Raw genomic sequence first — 17,633 nt, forward strand, 5'->3', positions numbered from 1 at the left:
CCGTTTAAACCTGCAGGGGGTGCAAAACCTCCTCCGGCCTCCTGAAGATCAGACTATCCGTGTATGATTTTTGAAGAAAGAAAGAAAATAAAATGAGTAGGTCCTTACGACACACCCCATCCACACACTCACAGCACAAAGAGATGAGACGGTGTGTGGCGGTGGTGTGTCCATTTATTGCACAACACAAAGCACCTACATTAACCCGCTCCCTGATGCTCCAGAAAGCAGAAGATTTCACTTATTTCACAGTGATTCTTTTTTCTTTTTTTCTTTCTTTTTTTTTTTTTTTTTTTTAAACGTGGACATGTTAAGACAAGGACATCAAACTGGTTTTATCTAAATGAAGGGGGGTGGGAAGAAAAATAATAATTGCCTACACAGAAATTCACAACCAATATCACACACACAAAAAAAAAGCAGTGTCAACGAACAAACAGTAAATTGAGTAAAAAATAGAATTTAATCATTTAAATAGTCTTCCAAAATACAAACATTGATTTTTTTGAACTTCTAAATAATATAACGTTTAGTAGCTATTTCTCGCAACTGGCAATGTTAAATGTACACTGTGGCTATACAAGGAATTCTGTGAGGTTTGGTAATTTTATAGTATTGCTCATTTTCGTATCGATGCGAACATATATATTAGAAACTACAAATGACAGCATAATTTAAATAGTGAAACTGCGAATGAACCCCCCCAACCCCCCGCCCACACACACCCCTTTCCGACCTAAAATATACGCGGTATGCTGAAGGAAAAATCTGTCTCTGTAAATAACAGTTGTTTTATCATCAGGTATTTTAGCAGCTGGACAAGGGTTCTATATTAGGTCTTTAAAAATAAAAATTAAAAAAATCTTGACAGCAAACGAGGTTAGCCAGCAATTCGGGACTGTTTTTGTTTTTTTGATGGTGGTAATATATGGACGTAGTGAGAGGATATGAAAGTAGTTGGTGTGAGAAAGGAGGATACAGAGAATCGGGTAAGATGGAGAAAGCTGATTCGCTGTGGCGACCCCTGAAGGGAAAAGCCAAAAGGAGAAGTAGTAGTAATATATCTGTAGCAATGGGTAAAAAGGCTGCAGTTTTACACGTGAGGCCTGTGTGTGTGTGTGTGTGTGTGTGTTGGGGGGGGGGGGGTAACAGATTCAGGTGAGTCACATGTCAGCCCTCCGGGACGCTGCTAAAATGACACCAGCTTTCCGAGCGCCCCCTGCTCTCCTAGCACGCCCTCCAGTGTCAGACATGATTGATCCAACTGTTCTGCATGGGCGTAGCCGACCCGCAAGGGTCAGCCTGCAGGGATCACGACCCTCCCGCCCCCCTCCCCTCGTGCCCGAATCCAACCCATGAGGTAGAGCCTTCCACGCCCGCCATGCCACAGGATACGTTCACGACGCGAACCGTCCAAAAAACCCGACAGCTTCCTTTCCCCCCACCCTCAATCCCTGGAAGGGAAAAAAACTTTTGTTCGGTTTCTTCCCTTTAAATGTTTTTCACAGAAGTGGCGAAGGGGAGGGGGCTAATGGCTGCAGTTACAGTAAAAGCCTCTGGCTCGCGTTGCCCTTCGACCCCAAGATACTGGGTTTCCACGCGTCCCGCCGAGTCCACACCGGGTACTGCGTGCCACCGTACTAACAAATTGAAGTTGAAGGGCAGGGGATTTGGAGGATGTTGACAGGCGTGTTTCATTTTTTTTAAAACATCCCGAGGGAAGATGTTTGCATATGTTGCATTTCTTGTTGCCCTGAGCCCTGTCACGGGCGCGCACACACACACACACACACACGCACGCACACACAAACACACACGAAAGCTCGCATCGAGCCAGCTGAGGAGTTACGTGTTCTTCACGACTGCGGACAACGCAGCTTAATTTCTTTTTTTTTTTCTTAAAAACACGCCTGGCCAACATGGTTTCCCGGTTTTCGCGCTGCACAAAACAATGTGACGTTTTCCACAACCAAACTAAACTGAACGTCCCGGCTGCTGGAGTCGGATGGCGGAGGGGGGCAGAGGCAGTCGTCGTCTCAGAGCGTTCCTCCCTGAACTCAAAGAGTAGCTTATTGGTTCTGGCTGCAGACACTCAAAAGGTGTTGCCTGCATGGAAGCCTTTTTTTTTTTCTGTTTGCCGATGGGATTTACAAACACTTGGAAAAAAAGTGGACTACAGCTGGCCTTTTTTTTTTTCCCCCATTCAAAGATCGGAGTGCCGGGGTAAAACCAGCGGTTCTCGACTCCAAGGCTCCGGCCTCCCATCTAAACTCCCCAGCCTCGCTGACACAGAAGCTCAAAATGCCCCCCCTCCCATCTCAAGGGGTGGGGGGGTACCCAGAGTTGAGAACTACTGACATACAGATGGCGAGACGCCCCCCCGCCGCTTTTTTCATCCACATTTTTAAATGTGACAGACAATAACCAAGTCGTTATATTGCTGTTAACATATTGCAAGTAATACCTATGGATTTGCCTACAACGGCACACTAAAACTAGTAAATACAAGCACCCCCCGGCGTGCACGTCAGTCCGACCCCTGCCCTCCGCCCTCCCCCGGACGTGTAGTTATGGCTTTCATGGAAAGATGCATTGTTTTTCAAGAGAAGAGTTTGAGAAGCCACATTAACGACTGCAGCGTTTTGTTGTTTTCCCCCCCCGTCGGGGGTGCTTCCGACGCAACTGCCGACAGGATGCTGTGATGGGGGGAACAAAAAAAAATAAACGCACAGGGATATTTGGAGGAGGGGGGAGAAGATAAAAAAAAAAAAAAAAAAAAAAAGATATCTTGGCATTATATGATTTCTCAGTTTGTTTTTTTCTTTCACACATTTGGACAAATGTGGATCCTTGGAACCTCCCGCCGCAGTTTGCTGTTGCAGCTCCGTGCAACCGACCGCTTTCCTCTGAGAGGGATGAACTTAGCGAGGTCCTTCTTTGCCTTCCGTCAAGTCGCCTACGAGGGAAGATCACAACCCCTCCCTTTTTTCCTTTTCTCTAAAATGCGGCCGCCCTAACAAACGACTCTGGTGAAGACTTGATCTCTGTTGAGTCTCTCGCTGTGCCGGATCGCCGCCGCCCCATCCTCTCTAGGGAGAGTCCATCATGGCCTCCAGCATCTCCAAGAATAATTTGTGCATGGGGATGCCGCCACGGGTCTTGATGCTGTAGAAGGTGGTAAGGGCCCGGCCGGCAGTCTGTCTGAGGAGAGGCAACGTTAGGAGGAGGCGTCCTGCCCGCTGGGGGTCTTCTGGGCGCCGCTGACACTCCAGTTCAAGCAGGGCCTGGTGCAGGAGGTCCCGCAGCTTCTGCACCGCCTCCATGTCCTCGATGTAAACAGAGTCTGGAGGGAAAAGAAGTGGACACAGAAACAAACACAGTTGGCCTTTATTTGCAAAACAAACAGTGGCGAGGGTGTGCGCTAGGTGAGCTGCTGTTGACAGTAATCCAAAGTGGAACCTAGGAGGTTAGGATAGCAAAGACAGAAGCCCCACCTTTCAGATTGTTCTCCGCCGTGCAAATACAGCGGAACCTTGACTTACCGGTGCACGTTTTTAGGGATTTTCTGAGATCCGAGCAGTCACTTGGTGGATTTTATGCTTTGTGATACAAGCCCAGAGCTATGTGCAAGCAAGATGAGCGTTTGACATTAAGGTGGCCGCCGCTGTCCGTGAAGTGGATTAAAAACAGAAGTCGTCCATGATCCTGAAAGATTTTGCATTTTCTAGGTGGTTGCTCTTTTTTGATTGGAAATTAAATGAAGTTGTTTTCATGTCGATTGTGTCTAAGTTTTATTATAAAATGACACACACAGTGGAACCTCGAGTGCATCAACTTACAAGTTTCCGTGACCCGAGCAGTCATTCAGTGTTTTTTTTGTTCTCGCTTTGTGATACGAGCCTCGATCTGAGTTGGGTGTAGGCGGGATGAGCGTCGACTTAGCTGACGCTGTCCATGAAGTGCCATTTAAAAACAGTTGGACGCGCCGCCCACCGTTCGGTAGCCCAAAGAAAATCATGGGAAAACACGAGCAAGGTTGAGTGCTGTAAACTTGTCCCGAGGCAAAGGAGTTGTTGTTGTTGTCGGTGAGATATCATGAGCAAAGGTATGATCGGTGAGAAGGCAGGAGACATTAACGGGGATTTGGTGAAGCTGACGGCGGGAACGTCGATGGACAAGGCGTCGGAAATAGTCATTCAAAACTGGTCGGGGACGGTTTGATGGTTTTAAAGAGGAGTGGCATTCATACATGAAGTTTAGTTTAGTTTGCGCATGTTACATTTAGCAACACATTTTAGCTAGAAAGTTAAGCGATTTAAGTTAAGGGCACAAAATGAAAAACTCACGACCTCCTTGTATCTTTGTTTGATCTTCACGGAAAATATAACCAGTTCATTTCTTTGCCTTCTCTTTTACTATGAATTGTGATTTTTTTTTTTTATATTTAATATTTATGAAGTGGTTTAAAACCACGTAACAAACCCCGGGGGTCTGGAATGGATTCGTAGCATTTCACTACATTTAAATGGGTAAATTTAATTTGACATAGAACCAAATTGAGTTACAAGGTCGATCCCGGAAATCAAGGTAGGACTGTAATGGGCCATCGAATACTTCACAAGACATCATCGGAGAAGTGAAAAACGCCGGACGCCAGCGGGACATTATAAAAAGCGAGGAAAAGGATGATTCCCGCGCACCTCTCTGCTGTCAAATAATCAGCCGATGTAATTGTCGGAGAGAAATTACACGACTTGAGACTGAAAATATATATATAAGAAAAAAACACGCACACACGGCTGTCATCTATCGGGTACAATTAGCCGAAAAGCACCACGTGGAATGCGGTAATCCTGCGGCAAGGATGACCTTTGTGAAGGACAGGGTGTTCAGTCGTGGAGAGATGTTTTGTCCTCGCGGAGCCGGGCGAGGACTTTATGCTGCATTAACATGGATGGGGGTTTGCTAAATATTACAGAACCACCTCGCGTCTCCAACCTCGTCACTGGATCGGTCTTCAATAACATTCTGCAAACGGTTTCGTCAGAGGACACAGCCAGACTGTGCCGCGTTGTCGGCATCGGCCCTTCATGAGTGAATTATTATATTTAGCGTGTCATATTTCCTCTGCCGCAGGCACTCTTGCGGTCTGGCGGACGCAGCGGCCCGGCTGAAGTGTTTTGAAGGGCCACTGGAGTGTGTTTCCAGACACTCTTACTTGGGTTTGCATGTAATAAGCAAGAAACCGGAGACACGTATGTATATATATAACATATATGAATGAAGGTCATTGGGTGTTGGTGTGTACAATCCACATGACCGTACCTGAGTTAGTGAGCGCGATGGCTTTCAGCATGACAAACTCCTCCCGGTCCACGTTCAGTGCGCGGAAGCGGCGTGCCAGCTGGCTGATGGCGGCGTTCAGCTCCGTCAGCCCGGCGACACGTGACATCTCCTCGTCGAGGACAAAGTCCTCGGCAAAGACTACCTCGTCCTCGCAGCTGAGCGAGCGGTACGCGACGCCCAGCACCAGCACCTCCAGCCAGACCGACTGCAGCACCGACATCTGGTCGGCGAGGGAGAGGGACAGGAAGCCTGCGGGGAGGGCGGGAGGGCGCCAAAGGAAGCAAAAAAGGGAAACAGGAAACACATCTATCAGGGTAATTAGGCCCGGCTGGAGATTGCAGTTGAGCCCATTTCATGCCAACACTTTTCCCTCCGAACCGCATTCAAGGGCTTATTTAATTGCATCTTACATGTCGGCCATATCGGTGAACCACCCCGCCACCGTCTCTTACCAGGAATGTGTTTGGCCCAGCCGATGATGACCACCAGCTCGCGGTCGGCGAGGTCACACAGGGTCGTGAGGGTGCGCTGCGCCGTGTCGGGCTGCAGGGGGTCGGGCATGGCGAACAACTTCTCCGGCTCGGCGACGAGGAGGTGGGACACGATGATGTTGGAGGAACCTGGGAAAAACAAATGCAATACTTTTAGCAGCAGCGACTATTTGCATATCTCATGTGGATCTGGAATCCCTCGGCCCGCGACGCATCCACGCTCCAAACCACTTTGCTGCGGCGTCTTCCGAGTAAACAACGTCTACCGGGACAAAGTTCTTCTCCCGCTTTGATCCGTCTTAAAAGGCGGCGGAAAGATTTATGCAAATTGTCAGCCGCAAGCTGGGTCGTGTAAATTTAAAATTCAATTAGCACATTTGTGACAGAATAACAAGGAGATGCACGCTCCCTCCTTCTGCCACCAGAGGCTGCTGTAGGTCTGGGGCGAGCGCTTGGAGGTCAAACCAGGCACCCAACTCTGACCAAAAAGACGACTTAAGAGTCAGAGCAGCTCGGCCCAGACTTCCAAACCAAGCCGCCGACACCTTTAACCCCTCCTTTGTCATTGTGTTTGACGTCTCGAGGATTGTCGCAAGTAGTGACTTGTCACCTGCACGCACATGTTTTTCACTTCCCGACGCCCGCCACAGAAAAAAAAACAAGCAAACAAAAAAAAAAAACACAGTGAGCCTACGCGACTGAAGAGCTGTGTGATCTCCTACCCTTTTCTGTCTCCTTAGTCAGCGGTAGAGGGGCACTCTGGTAGGTAGCGTTCTCCACCTCCGGGCGCCTTTTGTACTTCTGTCGTCCACCCCGCACCCGGTCCAGACGAACCCCTGCGGCGGGAAAGCGGCGCGTTACTACAGCTATCACATCGCAATTCGCACCAGAGATCATCTGGGGCAGGGGAGGGGACACCCGTCCCCAGGCGCTCACCCTCCTTCAGCATGCCGACTTTGAGGCACTTGGTGAAGCGACATGCCTGGCAGGCCTTCCTGCGCCGTTTGGTGATCTCGCACTCGTTGGACGCCGGACAGCTGTACTCGATGTTACCTTGAGGGAGGAAAAGGAGGAGATTTTTTTTTCCCCTGAAACTAGAAGAGATGGGATGCCCCTGCACAAATATGGAGGCGTATTTCCATCGATCAATCCAGCTCTTTTAAAAACCACGGTCTACTTACAACTCTTTGTTCAGCAGCCTAACGCCGGTGACATGAATGCAGAGTTGTTTTCCATTAGACACATGGATTTCTATCTGAAGGGCTCACTGAGAGCCAAAGTACACATTTTGGATTTGGACAATCTCACACACACACTTAAATATACCATAGTTTCCGGACTATTAGCCGATACTTTTTTCCACTGCAGCTTAAACAATGACGCAGCTAATTTATGAATTTCTTTTGGGCTAACCAGCTTCGAAACATTGAGCTTCGTCACATCAGACCAATGAAATTAGCGTGAAATTCGGAGGCCGTTCAATTCCGACACCGAAGAAGACGACTTTAATGGTTTTAGTGCGCGAGAGAAAGACCAAGATAGCGATCAGCTGGAATAGGACAAAGCGGGGATAGAAAATGGATGGATAGATTTTTCCTTGTGTTATCTATTATTAATCTTTTTCCATTGGCCGTGTTACAGGCATTGTTTGGAAAAAAAAAGCATTTCCAGTACGTATTTGTGGATGTTACCGGTATCAATTTAATTAAATGTTTAAAAAAAAAGAAGGTTTCTGTGTGAATATCTCATGTTATAGCGTGGACATCTGAGGCCTATAGAGAAGTGCGGCCTATATAAGTACACATATATATTATCTAATTTTATCCGGTGCGGCTTATATTCAAGTGCGCTCAATAGTCCGGAAAATACGGTAGGTGACTGTAAAATGAAAGTGAAAGTAACTTCTACGCCGCCCCCAGACCAGCGTTACGTGCTCACCTTGGATGGTTCTCTTGAAAAACGCCTTGCAGGCTTCGCACGACGCCACACCGTAGTGATAACCCGAAGCCACGTCGCCGCACACCAAGCACAGCCTCTTGGGGAGCGTGCTCAGGGCGTACTTGCACCGTCCGGCCCCGTTTCCAGCGGGCCCCTCCTCCGCCCCGTCGCCGGCCTCGTCCTTGAAGTGACACCGCAGCGCCGGCGTGTAGAGCGGTGGCGAGTAACGCTTGCCACCGTCGCCCCGGGTTCCACCGCCGACGCTCTGAGAGGAATCTGAGGAGGCCCCGCCGGGGCTGGTGCGGCCTCCCCCGCCTCCCTCCGGGCTGCTCGGCTCTGCCTTTATGTAGACGTCCGACCGACGCTCCCTGGAAGACATGACGTCTGGAGGACAGAGACAAAACAAAGGCGGGTCAGAGCCGACAGGGCTCCTGCTTCTCTTCACCTTCAGAGACGAGGGGGAAGGAGCGCAATCCGAATTTTGGCTGAGCGGCTGCTCGGATCAGATAGGCGAGGAATGCGTAAACAGGGACAAACTGCATCTAAACTGATTATTTGAGAGGTTTTCAGAGCAGTGGGAAGGGGGGGGGGGGGTCTTATTTAGAAGTTGGATATTAATCCCGCTGGAGACAAATTCAAAGACCGTTCATAAATCACAAGCTCCGAATACAACTGCCCACTCGAGAACATTTTTCAGCACAGGTTGGCGCTTTATGATTTATTCTCTCCTCTGGGCCACCTGGTATTAGCCCATGTCGTTCGCAGAGGTGTTTAATTCTTGACTCAACACCAATCGACCCATATTCACGAGTAGGACATTACTACCGGGGGTGTGTCCCCCTCCCTGGGAGCACACTCTGCACCGATGGGGGCGCCAATCTCACAAGGTCATTCGTCACAAGGGCGTATATCTTATTTCTAATCAGCTGGATCCAAGCCGCAAATAAACAAACGAAGAAAAAAAAAGCATCCAACAAATAAAACCGGAGCGTTTTAAGGCCCGAATTTAAAAGCGGACAGTCTCTGTGAGGCCGTGCGGGCTATGCGAAGTCTTCGTCGCCGACATTTCTGGGCATTAAAATAGCCAAGGTGACTGGACGAAGGTCGTAGCGATCATAAAGATGGTCGGCTCTTCCCCACTCAGACACATAAATAATGTCGGGAGGGAGGTGGCGGAAGAGCCGCAGCCACAGCTGCCTCCACGACGCCCTATCGCCTTTATTAGGACAAAAACCAATCGTTAAAAATCTGTTCACCGATTGGCCGGGAAGACACGAGGTAGTTCCTCATCGCTCCGTGGCGGAGGTAAACTCTAAGACGACGAGGTGCGGAGATAAAACAATTCAATTTTCAATTGAATTATAATGAAATGGGAAATTATTTGCTCTGTTTATCAGCCAGCAAAGTGATGGTGTCCCTGCAAGCATGCAATGCCCTGATTGGCTAATCATAAGCAGAAGAAGGGGGGAAGAAAAAAAATATATTGTTGAATGCTTCTACGAGAATTTGAATATAATTAAATGTGTTTAATATTGAGTTGCTGCAGACAGGGGGGGGGGGGGTAGTTTTTATCACCCCCTGGGCTGCACCAAGTGGCTCTGTGCGCTCAAAGTCATCGCTCCCTTACGCAGAGCCTCGGTTGAACTGTGGCGCCGCAGCTCCGACCTCATAGATCAGTGCATTGAGGACAATGAGAGGGCGTCCCCGCAGAGTTAAACGCACCCCCCAATCAATCCCAAGGCGTCTTGTTCTCATGCAAACATCCCTGAACCCGGCTGCACCCAAGCGCGAGGGACGGCTGTTCGCTATCAGCGGCTCTGATAATCCCTTTTGCCAGGACAGAGTATTTGCAAAATGATGCAATGCTGAAAAAGGCTTGTGGTCAGTTCAGAGTTCCAACCCCCTCCTTTCCTTCAGCCGGAGTGACGACATCGATTTCAAAAAGCTGGACCACTAGGCGCCAAGCACAACCGATAGACAGCTGTTTCTTTTTCTTCTTCTTCTTCCACTTCCAGTTCACAGCTGAAAGACATGTCAACCTTGACCGTAAAAAAAAAAGCCATCAGTCAGCGACCGTTGAGTTCACGGCATGTTATCAATAACATCTCGGCACTGAGCTGTCGGTATTCACGGTCGTAACTAATGACACGTCTGTAATATAGGCGCCACGCCGCCGGGCGCAGCGGCTGAACTGTGGGTGATGCTTGGAAGAGGGAGGCCGAAAAAAAAAGCAGGATCTTCTCCACCTCACATATGCATAAGACTCAACGCGGCGCTTGGATGATGCATTGGCTCCCTGCCTTGGCGTGGAGCTAAAGCCATGGATCCTGCACTATGTCAGATATGAGTGACATCTCCAGGGTGGGATGTCAGACACAGGAGAAAAGGAGGGAGGCATCACGCACACACACACATCTTGCATTAATCTTGTTTACTGCCAACCCTTTAGTGGTTTGTAAGTTTATTTGACGTATGCACAGCTATGACAGGGTATATGCAGCGGTTCTGTTTGCATAAGGCAGCCCGTGCAAAGTTTCCTTTGGATTGAATTTTAACTGATACGACTTTCAGCCGAGGTTGCATGGCTAATAACTGTAATAACGTGTTGTTTTTTGTAGGGGGTTCTTTTTTTTTGGGGGGGGGGGGGGGGGGGTCCCCGGTGAAGTGTGTCCGCTCCCCCTTTCCTGCCCGGGTCGACATCCGTGTTTGATAAATCGGCAACCGGAATATGTTTCAAAGTGGACGACAGCCGGTTGCACCCCCAGCTCTTTACACGCGGTGCCTAAGCCTTTGTAGAAAAAAACTACAACAAAAGAAATATCCGCAGGCTCAATTTCTTTGTTTTAACTCGCCATATAAACGTGTCGTGTGTACTGTAAACTACTGTGCCCGGCATGTTTGGGAGGGGGGGTGGCATTAGCCAATTGCTAGCTAGCTAGCTAGCCACACTGAGCTAACGAGCTAGCCGCGAGTAGCTAGATGTTAATGCCGACTGACCACCTCTCCCCTCTCGGGATGAGGGGTTATTTTTATCGCCCTGACCCGGACTAGGAAGCGTCTTACCTGGTGGCGGTGACTAGTAAAGAGCGCAAATCCCCCCGCGGTGCGGCAACATGGCGCAGGTTTTTGGCCGAAGGCAGCTCCCGGAGCGGCGGCGCTAGTGGGCTAGCTAGCTAGCTGAGCGTGTCGGCCGAGTGTGAGAGTGTGTGTATGTGTGTGTGTGTGTGGCGATGGGCCGGGCTCCAGCTGACAAACGAGGAAGGACGACTGTTGTATTCAAAACAACCGCAGTTTGACACTTAAGGTCCAGAAAAAAATGTTTAAAACACCGCCTATATTCGTGTAAAAACCGTCAAATCACAATACAGGTTATTGCTATGTGTTTACACACAGGTGATCACCAATGGATGCCTTATGGAAAAAAAATAATAATACTGTAATTTCAGTTTAAAAACGTGATGTCTTACAAAAGGTGGGTGAATTTTGTGTTTTAACCTGTATGATTCAAACAGCTCTGTTGCCTGCACGCTGCAGCAGTCAGGGGTGTGGAAAATTTGAGTTTCGGGGCCAGCACAGGCTGCCAAAACACAGACCCTGTCTGTGGAAAAACTGCTGTGTGGGGCCTCAGCGAAACCTCCTGCACAAATCCAAATTGACCAGAAATCCCATTCACCCTTTTGTCTCGTCGCTACCTTTTGGACCCGCCAGTCAGTCCATGCTCTCAGAACCACCTTTGCCCCTGCCCGTCTTGCAGGTAAGGTGAGTTGTTGCAGACACGGAATGGGGCACCTTTTGCACAGCATGTTAGCACAGGTGTTAGTGAGACGGGGTGCAAACAATGGAAGAGATTGTTGCGGGAAAAAGAACGCAAACAAACCTGACCTCTTTATAGCTATTTTGACTTTTAAATGCATCGCAAACAGCACACAACAGAAGCGAGACAAAGGAAATAAATGCGAAATGGGTTGCTGGGGTTTGTCATCTCGACGCGACGGCCAGGTGAAGGACAGGTCGTGGTCGCCGTTTACAACTCCCCTGTTTGCCCGTCCTGACAAAAACTCCGGTTCCGTAAAGGATTGGAAAAAAAAATGCTGGCACAGTAATGGATCCCAAGCATAAACAAGGCAAAATATGGGCGTTAAAGCAATGCTATATTGTCGTGGAACCCGGTTCACACACACTCACACACATTTCATCCTGCTGGGCTCCACTGACAAATCAGCAGCTACCCCCGACTCGTAAACCATTCAATCGCACTCTGAATTGAGCTCTAAAGGCTAACAATGAACCCCAATTGAATGCAGGAAGTGGTCGACAAGCGAATCCGGCCAACAGAACTGTTTGGAAAAAAGTCACCGTGCTGCTCCACGAGCCCGCACCAAACACCCACAAAGTTGTTTTTTTTTTTTTTTTTTTTCCGATGCACATTCAGCAATCTCCCGCCCCTGACCTCGGCGAGCAAAAAAACGCCAGCATCGTGTTTGGGCGTCGTAAAGAGGCGACAGATTACCTGTGTGCTGGCGTGGAGTTTGAAACCTGTATCGGTGATTCCTCCTCCTCCTCCCGCCCCCCCCAGGTGGCGGATCAACGGACCCTTATTGCAGCAGGCTGCCGACGGCGGTTATCAGGACACCTGCAAAGAACATTTTTTTCCTTTTTTAGTTTCTTTAACGACCTTCCAATCCGGCGACACTTCAGATGGTTAACGCCGTCAGCTCAGAAACGAATACTTTTAAATAGCAACACCCGACAGATACACCCAAGCATTTTAAATCTATCACTAGATCCAAAACTTGCTGCATCTGTTCAGACTTCTGGACGCGAGCGGCTCCCCCTCCCCCTCGGCGTACGCTGCGTGACACGCTCCAAAGGTCAAAGTCACAGGAATGCTTGAAGGACAACACCAACACCTTGTCTCTTCGCTCATACAAAGTCATAAGCTGAAGATAACCCCCCTTCCCTGTAAATAATTAAATCCCAGGTTGAGAGAGGGACCGGTTTTACTTAATGTTTAAAAGCAGGAGGTGTGACTCTGAGCTCTGGACGTGTGTGAGTGGAAAAAAAAACACTATCCTTGACACAGCCTGGAGCAAAATGTGTGTGTTGATTTCCTTCCGCCCCAAACTTTATCAGATATCAGCTGAAAAGTGATGTTGGGGTTTTGAGAACATCATGCAAAGTCAAACATCAGCAGGCGGCCTTTTCTTTTTTGCTTAACTCCCTTATCACCCTTGTTTAAGTGGCGGTGGCACCAGTGTGAGTGTGTGTGTGTGTTGCTGACCCCCCCCCCCCTTCCATTGACTTGCTTGTGAAACTCCAGTGACAGGGTTTGCGTGTGCGGCGCGCCGTGGACGCGCCTGGAACAGCAGCCAGGGGTGACCTTGCCCAGCTGATCCCGGACCGGTGAAAAGGTTAATTGCCAAAGTGGATTACCGGTTAGGATCGGTGATCTCAATCCCGGTGCGGGACCGGCGTGCACAGAACTTAACGGGGAGTTTAAACGCACACTAAGGATGTGTATGTGTGTGTGGGGGGGACTTCTCCAAAGTGCCCCCCCTCACACACACACGATGACAATCATTATCTCGTGTTTTACAATTACAATGTGCAAATGACAACGCAGAGTTTTTGGTGTGTGAGGATTAAGCATTGCACGCACACGCACATGCACATGCACACACACACACACACACACACACACACACACACACATAGCAGCTTCCTCTGACGTTCATTAACTTGTGACTATGAGGAGCAAAATATATCTAAATTTTCGCACACACACTCGATCTAACCCAATAACGTGGTGGCACGAACTTGGCCCCGCAGATCCGGTGTACGGTGCAGATACTTGACAGCCCCGCACAAATCACATGAGCACCGGGCCCCGCATCCCCACCCCCCTCCTTTCCCCGCAGCGGCGGTCGGTTGCTTACCGGGAGACGCGAGGACATCTCAGGCTTCCGGTAATACGTGTATGTGAGTGTGTATGTGTGTGTGTGGTGTGCAATCTGAAGTCAAGGCAAGTCCGCCGTCGATGTGTGTGTGTGGTGGTGGTGGTGGGGAATTTATCCGGTGTATCCGCGCTGTCCGGTTCCCCCGTGGAGTTTCTCACATCGTCACCGGAGAGGAAGAAGAGGAGACGGCGGCGAAGCTCCGGTCGATCCGCCGGTTCGGTTCGGTATCCGGATACGGCGGCGTCGGGATCTCGCCTCGACTGCCACAATCGAGCCTGCGGGCGAGTGTTTGGTTTAGAGGTGGTGGTGGAGGCGGAGTGTGTGTGTGTGTGTGTGTGTGTGTGTGTGTGGAGGGAGGGGGGGTGAAAACAGCAACTTCCGGTATTTAAAATAGATTTCAAAATAACCCCCCCCGCACTGCGATTGACATCAACGCCGGCACTCGGCTGCAAGAGTGCGTGTTTTGTGCGTGTGTGTGTGTGTGTGGATGGGGGGGGGGGGTCACCATTAACGCGCACCGCGCACACGCCCCCCCTACGAGACAGCACCAGGGCGCAAGCGTGCTTTTATTTTGAAAAAACTCGTAACCCGGAGCACTTCCGGTGCGCAGCTTAAATCTCCCCGGCTTGATCGCGGTGACGTCGGCGCGACGACCATCCCGTGTCGCTTCCTCCTCCTCCTCCTCCCCCCGGAACAATCTGCGTCCGCCGTTGTCTCCGTTACGTCCGCGCGTACCGTCCGCGTCATCGACTTTATAATAAGAGCCTGCAACTCGTGCTTGTGCTGCCGATGGTGGGGGGAGAGAAAAAAAGGGAGAAGAAAGAAAGAAAAAAAAGGAGAGGAAGGAGTGTAACCCCCCCCCCCTCTCTCTTTCTCTCTCTTTCATTGCTTCTTACATTCGAGGAAACAGGGGGTGCAGGTGGATCCCCGCGTCTTTCGACCCCCGGGAATGTTGCACAATCCTCCAAAAAAAAAATGCAGTATTAATTAAATTACATTTAAAAAAAAAATATGAAAAAATATTCTCGCAAACAGGGAAAAAAAAAATACTTCCATGTAGCCTGTATGCCCTGCAGGAAATTATTTTTACTTCTTTTTTTTTTGTCTTTGGAGGTGATCAAAAATGCTGCAGAAAGATAGCGAGATAAAGAGAGAGAGATAAAGAGAGAGAGAGAGAGAGAGCAGACCTCCATGGAAAATGCAGTCATGCCGTTGGTCTTGTGACAGTGACCCAACTCCCTCCGACGCCACGCCGCTTTGGAGCGCGGCCAGCCGCCGGATGTCACCGAAATGAGACGGGAGATGGCGATCATTATTGGATGGAACATATATATGTGTGTGTGTGTGTGTGTGTGTGCGTTATATAGGGCGAAATTCATTCACAACCCCTGTTTTGTCTCTTTCAATTGAGAGCTCTGCCGCTGGAAACTGGCAGCCTCTGCGATCCGCCAATTTGCCCGGCAACAGCTGGCACCCGGGGGGGGGGGGGGGGGGGGGTAGTGTGTGTGTGTGTGTGTGTGTGTGTGTGTGTGTGCGCGAGGGGGGGTGGTCACCAAACGTGCCCATTAAATAATGAAAAGAAAAAGTGCAACTGAAAAGTCACCCAAGATTGATTTCACGACATTTCATCCTCTTTCCGGTTTTCTTGGTTCCCCTGGGTGAGCAGCAATCAGATGCTAGATTTTTTTTTAGTGAGTGTGTGTGTGTGTGTGTGTGTGTGTGACCGTGGTCTCACGCACGCATGCACGCGCAGGAGAGAGAGGGGGGGGTCTGACGCTGGTGTCATTGCGACCTTGAGGCAAGGTCACCGAGGCTCCACTGCAGACGCTGCAATTCTGCAGGGCTGTGCATCGCGCCGTGCAGCGGGCGTGCACGACCGGAAACGGCCTGCCTCGCGTTTGATCCACTTTTTTTTTTTTTAAACATATATTTCGGGCGTCAAGGAGGATTGCGGGGCGTCACGGCGGTTGATGATAAGAGGGCAGAGCTATGCAGGACGGACCGCGGGGTCCTGACCCCGGACAGGTGTCAGTTGATGGGCTACACAAATACCGAGGAGCCCGTTTTTTATTTTTATTATTTTGCAGTCGTGGGGCAAGAAAAGCACGGGCTGCACCTAAACACCCACCCCTGCTGCATTTCGGGGTTAAAAGACGAATCCTAAAGAGGAGCGTCCAGACCGGATGTGAAGGCTCTGTGACCCTGTTACACGGATTTTTTTTTTAGATGCTGAATCTGAATGATCTTTTGTGTGTGTGTGTGTGTGTGTGTGTGTCTGATAGTGACCCGAGTTCGACTTCTGTTCCGCGGAATGAAGTCATTCTGAAAACCGCAATTGCGCAACGTCAGAAGAGCGATATTTAGGGCACCGGCTCTCCTTCAAGCTGGAGGTCAGGAGGAGTGCAGCTGCGAGCGCCCTCAAGCGGCGGAGAGACGGAAGCGACGCCTGCTGACGTCCGGTTACAACGCCAGAGGAGGGGAAGGGGGGGGGGGGGGGACAAAAGACAGGTCTGATTTCAAATATTCAAATAAACAAGTTCCTCGGATGTGTTGAAGTGTTGGAGAGGGGAGAAGGCATGCCATCTGCTGGTGTGCTCCATGACGGTAAATGCGGTCCCTAACCTTTTTCGTACCAAATGTTTCTCCGGGCTGGTTCAAGGTGTGGGGGTTGAAATATTAAAAACTTGTCAGTACACAGTATTTAATCTTCTTAAGCGCGGTGTGGCGCAGGAAGTCGAGCGATCGTCCTTGGAACCGAACGTTCCTGGTTGGATTCCGGCTCCTACTCGTGTGTCAAAGTGTTGTTGGGCAAGACACTGAACCCCTAACTGGCACCGCTAGATGCACCGTGGTTCATCCATGATAGGTAAAATGCAGAGAGGAATTTCCTGCAAGGGATTAATAAAGTACAAAAAAAAAAAATAAAAGGCAAAGGCAGAAACAGTTGTTTTTCCAAATGAAAAAACTATTACTTGTAACAAGAAAGATTTTCTTTGCAGAACAGTGACGGGGATCGGGGACCAACTGCTTCAAGATGAGGTTTTGTACTTCAGTCACGGGTTTTTCTCTCTGGAAGCCAATTTGCAATGCAAAGACGCTGAATCCTTGTACCTCCCCGCGGATCTGTGTCCAGGAAAGTATTCCTCACAAGACAGCTGACGTGCACGGGGCGCAAAGGCGCGTGAATGCTTTCATATTTAGCATCGGGGTTCGAATCGGCCCGCTGAAATTGCACTGAGTCGCGTTTTTTTAAAAGCTCTTTACTTGCGGTGACATCAAAAAAAAAAAAAAGTTTAAATCGCCTCGCTCTGCTCAGGCGGCCGTCTGCCTCGACTGTCAGGTGGGAGATGAGACAGATGGCGGGGGGGGACGTGTAGCGAAACCAGGTTTTCGAAAAAAAAAGTAATCTTCCTGAGTGCCACTAAGGAAGATGAGGGGATAAATAAATTACAGCGATTTACCAGACGGCTCGGCAGCCGCAGACGACCACAGCAGGTCTGCGGGGAGAGCGACTTCCAGAAAACAGACCGGGACCCTGAAGAGGCGGAGGGGAAGTGAGGAGGGGGGGGTTTGTGGCAGAGCCCAAGGACACGTCCAACCATTCACCTGTCTGGACAATGTTGGGTCTCCAGTCAACCTCCTGCAGGTTTTTGGCTGGGAGGAACCTGGAGAAACACCCAACAATGGGACAACGTGGAGACACTATGGGAATCCAACCAGGGACCTTCTTGCAGAGAGGTGGAAGCGCTAACCGGACTTCAATATTGTTTATTAAAAAATAACAAACGTTATAACAACAGATGTTTCATATTGTTTCATATTATTGCGAGGTGGAGCGGCGGTCTGCAGCATCGACTCACAGCAAGCGGGTTCCGCGCTCTGGTCCCGTGGTGGCCCGGGT

The 17,633-nt window shown here is 49.7% G+C and overlaps 1 protein-coding gene across 1 annotated transcript; it reads right to left on the reverse strand.

The window, feature by feature from the left end:
• Positions 1-100: 100 nt before the first annotated feature.
• On the reverse strand, positions 101-14,049 carry esrra (estrogen-related receptor alpha). The gene is made up of 8 exons (XM_086160217.1): positions 13,712-14,049; positions 12,286-12,408; positions 7,776-8,159; positions 6,774-6,890; positions 6,560-6,673; positions 5,799-5,966; positions 5,326-5,595; positions 101-3,343 (listed from the first exon to the last, which is right to left on the reverse strand). The coding sequence occupies exons 3-8, from the start codon at positions 8,152-8,154 to the stop codon at positions 3,090-3,092; spliced, it is 1,302 nt and encodes a 433-aa protein (XP_086016343.1). The 5' UTR covers positions 8,155-8,159; positions 12,286-12,408; positions 13,712-14,049; the 3' UTR covers positions 101-3,089.
• Positions 14,050-17,633: the final 3,584 nt, after the last annotated feature.

The sequence above is a fragment of the Fistularia commersonii genome, chromosome 15 (genome assembly GCF_037954325.1).
Source record: "Fistularia commersonii isolate RoL2024-O1a breed Wild chromosome 15, RoL_Fcom_v1.0, whole genome shotgun sequence".
In the NCBI taxonomy this organism is placed as follows: Eukaryota; Metazoa; Chordata; class Actinopteri; order Syngnathiformes; family Fistulariidae; genus Fistularia; species Fistularia commersonii.